This window comes from Gorilla gorilla, chromosome 18 (genome assembly GCF_029281585.2).
Source record: "Gorilla gorilla gorilla isolate KB3781 chromosome 18, NHGRI_mGorGor1-v2.1_pri, whole genome shotgun sequence".
Taxonomy (NCBI): domain Eukaryota; kingdom Metazoa; phylum Chordata; class Mammalia; order Primates; family Hominidae; genus Gorilla; species Gorilla gorilla.
Window position 1 is genome coordinate 83,002,957 of NC_073242.2, and position 4,183 is coordinate 83,007,139.

Genomic DNA, 4,183 nt, shown 5'->3' on the forward strand with positions numbered 1-4,183 from the left:
AACAACAAATGTTCACTACTCCTCTTCTCAAGGTTGTCATGAAGATATTAAATATGCGCTGTCAAATGCTATCAAAGAGTAAGGGAGTAGTGTTTCAAGTTACAGGAGAACCAGGTTATGGGTATGCTCTTTAAGTAAACAAATATATTGGCATCTGTTAGATAAGGAATATATTGAATGACTTAGAACACAGACAATTTCATTGAAATTGTAGTGGCAATTTCATTCCTTTTAGCAATTGCTTTGGTTATAAAATCTCCAAAGAAGCCACACTAACTTTAAATTATAAAACAACATCTATAAAAATCTAAAGATGTTCTTTGAGATACTCGTTCAAAGAAATGGTCTTTCTGATTTTTGTGTTCCCATTTTTTTCTTTGCAAGATCTTGATTTGCAACAGGCAAGGAAAATGAGTGAATCTTCCCCCTTCTTCCCCTGCAAAACATTGCTGGCATGGATAGAAATGTAAAGTAATGATTCAAATAAGAGAGGCAGAGAAAGCCTCAGCTGGGTGGCAGGAAACAGAGAGTGAAAGTCAGAGGCTGCTCTTTTTTAAAAAGGCAAAACAAACAACTCACAGTGAAGTGTACGTGGAAATCATTTCTAATAATAGCTCATGGTAGGCAATTCCCAGGAAAAAAAAAATCGTTGGTGTGCTGAGAAAATTAGAGTAAGAATGCACAGTATCTTGATGTGTTACTTAAGGCAATGGAGCTTTAGAGTTTACCTTATGTGCCATGTACATTGATTAAATACAAAATATATGCCGGCCATTTTTGGCCATCATTTACTGTATTGATTTGTTAGCAGGGGAACTGTAATAAAAAAGCCATTGATTTACTGTCCTTATTTGCTTATGGGCTTTTTTTATTATTAATTTTTCACTTTTTCTTTCTCTGTTTTGGATCATTTCTTGTAGACAAATGCTGTGCTTCATGAAGTTAAAAGAGAGGGGCTCCCCGTGGAACAAAGGAATGAAATCTTGACTGCCATCCTTGCCTCGCTCACTGCACGCCAGAACCTGAGGAGAGAATGGCATGCCAGGTTAGTTCTGTTGTGAAATGGGATTTGTTGTTCTTGACAAACAAGAACTATATTTGGCCAAGCCCTTCCTTATGGCTGGCCTCATCCCTTTCCTTTGAGGGCCCATGAAAAATAAGCACGTTTAAGATGCTTTCAGCTAAAGTTAGCTTTCCTGCCCACGGCACCTACATTAATTGTAATGATCCATTGACGTCATCAGTATATTTACACAATTTATTCCCAAATATAACATTTAGCATGAATGTTTGCATTTTGAGCATAATGTAATATAAATACCTGATGCTGAAGAACCCTTTTTAATCAACAGTCTAAAAGACTAGCATTGCTATTTCATTAGAGCAGATGTCTGGGAAATCCATATAGTGCTCCTATATCATTCTATGCAGGGCAGATTACTTGCAAGTATAGTCATGCATCCCTTAATGATGGGGATAGGTTCTGAGAAATGTGTTCTTAGGTGATTTTGCCATTGTGTGAACCCCGCAAACCTTGATGACATAGCCTACTATACACCTAGGCTATATGGTGTCATCTGTTGCTCGGGGGCTGCAAACCTGTACAGCATGTTGCTGTACTGAATATTATGGGCAGTTGTAACACAACAATAAGTATTAGTGTATCTAAGCATAGCTAAGTATAGAAAAGGTACTATAAAAATATGGTGTTATAATCTTATGGGACGGGACCACTGACATATATAAGGTTCGTCGTTGACCAAAACCTCAAAATGTTGTTACGTGGCGATGACTGTAGCCTATTTATCAACCCAATTTTTAGGGTTGACCAACTAGGAATGACTCTTGTTTCAACCTGGTCTCTTTCCATAGAGTTACCTGTGCTTAGAAACGGTGTTACTGGTGAAAACTTTCTTTAAATCATCAGTTTTTACAGAACTGATGCTTGCATAGTAAATATCATGTGGTCCTATTCTGTTTTGAAAAACAGTTGATATGTGGGAGGCTAGAACTAGTTCTCCCAAATGTTAGGATTATCTTTTAGATCTGTAGTTTGTAAAAATTATTGAATTGTCATCCTTCTCTAAGCCAGAGGGAGAGGAATCAGGAAGGGTATGGCATATTTTGTCTCAGAGTCTTATTTGGTGCTTAAAAATTCTATGTGCCTGGAAGTCAAGAACATTTATTGATAGACATAATATTCTCCAATGACTTCATGCAACAGAATTTATAATAATTGATAGCTTTACTAGTAATAATTATCATAAAAATAAGTTTGTCTGAACAAGGCTGAAGATGAGCATTTTCCAAGAAAGGAGACAGTATAAGTATTTATTCTCATTGGATATCAGAAAGCTGCTTTTTCAAATATGTATTATCTTTAAATTCAGACTTGTATTTAAACAGTAATTTAAAAATTCCCAGTGATATTCACCCTCCCCTTCCCCCATCTTTTTGGTGGTGTGGTCAGAGTAAATGGCAGACAGTTTCTTTTTTTTCTTTTTAGAAAAAAGTGTTTATAAAAATAGACACAGGATCTTGTCATGTTGCCCAGGCTGGTCTTAAACTCCTTGCCTCAAGCGATCCTCTTGCCTTGACCTCCCAAAGTGCTGAGATTACAGGCGCGAGCCACCATGCCTGCCCAGTGGCAGACGGTTTCAACTAAAGTAATGACTAAATGATTTCCAATTTACCTTTCAATAATTAATTTTAAAATTTTCTCTGTATTATAAGTTAAGCATGTATATTCATTAAAGTATACATAGTAAGGAATGGAATATCAGTTTGTGGATATCTAAGGGGTTTCTTTGTCTCTGTTTGATGTTTTATGTCGTCCTCACGATGATTCCAATTAAATAGAAAGGGAGGAAGAAAGAATTTCCCTGTAATATCTCCTCTGCTTCCCTTCCGTCCAAAGACCGTGTGGCCCAGTGAGAGCATAAATGGATGTCTTTTGTTGAGTGCATTTGGTTTGTTAACAATAATTTTTTAATACACCAAATCATTAGACAACATGGTCAAAGTGGCCTGTTTAAAAGGAATCTGCTTTCAGCATTTCTGGCCCTTACTGCTAACAATTTAATCAGGAGCTGGAGCCACTGTTGAAGTTGATGTAGTCTAGCAACTGAAACAAAAATTCTCAAGTCCTTTGTGTTAAGGGAGGAGGAAAGAAAGAGCTTAACAGCTGACACTGTGCAGACCCCCTTAAAACTAAACACCTGAAAGAAAATTTCAAGAGGCTGGTGTCTTGAGATCTCAGAAGGAAAAGTGTCCTCAGAGTATTAAATAACCATAATCCTTCTCCCCACCACTTCTCCACCCCCATTTGATGTTTCCCATCTTAGTGACCTATCTACAGACTCATCCATGCGATCCGTATAAACAGACGGTTACCATACACCTTTCTTTTCCTCATCAAAGTGTCATCTGGCTGTCTGGAATTGGGCATTGCCTCGAGTAGCCATCAAATGGGTGGTGGTGAAAGTTATAAAACATCCACTGCAGTGCTTACTAAGCAGCCTGTGTTTTAGAGGTTGGCCTATTGTGTACTTCGGAATTACACAAGGAAAAATGTGCTTTGACAGAAAATAATTAGCACTCACCAAAGGCCAAGCAATAGGTTACAGTATTTTACTTTCATCAAAGCTATCAGGGGATCAGTTAGATTAGATAATAGAAATTTTTTTCCTCTGAAAGTTAAATACAGATGACTCTAATTACCTTATATTGCACATTAGAGAGTGCATTATGAATTGTACAACTTCAAGAAATTTAGGTCAACGGAGCTGCCGCAGCTGGCAATAACTTTAGTATAAGTCTTTTGTAATAAAGGTTTTTACCTCTCTTTAGCAGGTTCATTTGCGATCATATTAGGGAGAATTTTTAAAGTAAAACTTGTAACCTCGTTATAAAATATTTGTCTGTCTCTCAGGTCAGGCGCCAAGCCATTGTTTGGGACTCACTGAAGTCTCTTAAACTAAAGCATATGTTCCTTGTAATTTAGCTTTTTGAGGAAAGTGTCAATTTTGCATGACTTGGGGTAACCAAGTTTGTCACAGTGTCACACAACCCAGCGACTCTAGAGGCACATCTGAGTGCTGTGGGTTTCCTTCTCCAAGCTTCGTAATCCCATAAACAACCCTTTCCAAATAGGCTTATTAGGGCTGTCTATTCACTTCCCCAG

General features: G+C 37.5%; 1 protein-coding gene across 6 annotated transcripts in view; it reads left to right on the forward strand.

The window, feature by feature from the left end:
• FTO (FTO alpha-ketoglutarate dependent dioxygenase) overlaps window positions 1-4,183 on the forward strand; it is a 405,797-nt gene that overhangs the window by 228,922 nt on the left and 172,692 nt on the right. For all 6 annotated transcript variants that reach the window (XM_019012612.4, XM_019012613.4, XM_055366795.2 and 3 more), the window contains exon 8: window positions 921-1,045. In XM_019012612.4, the coding sequence (XP_018868157.1) occupies window positions 921-1,045 (125 nt within the window). The remainder of the gene's footprint in view (window positions 1-920; window positions 1,046-4,183) is intronic.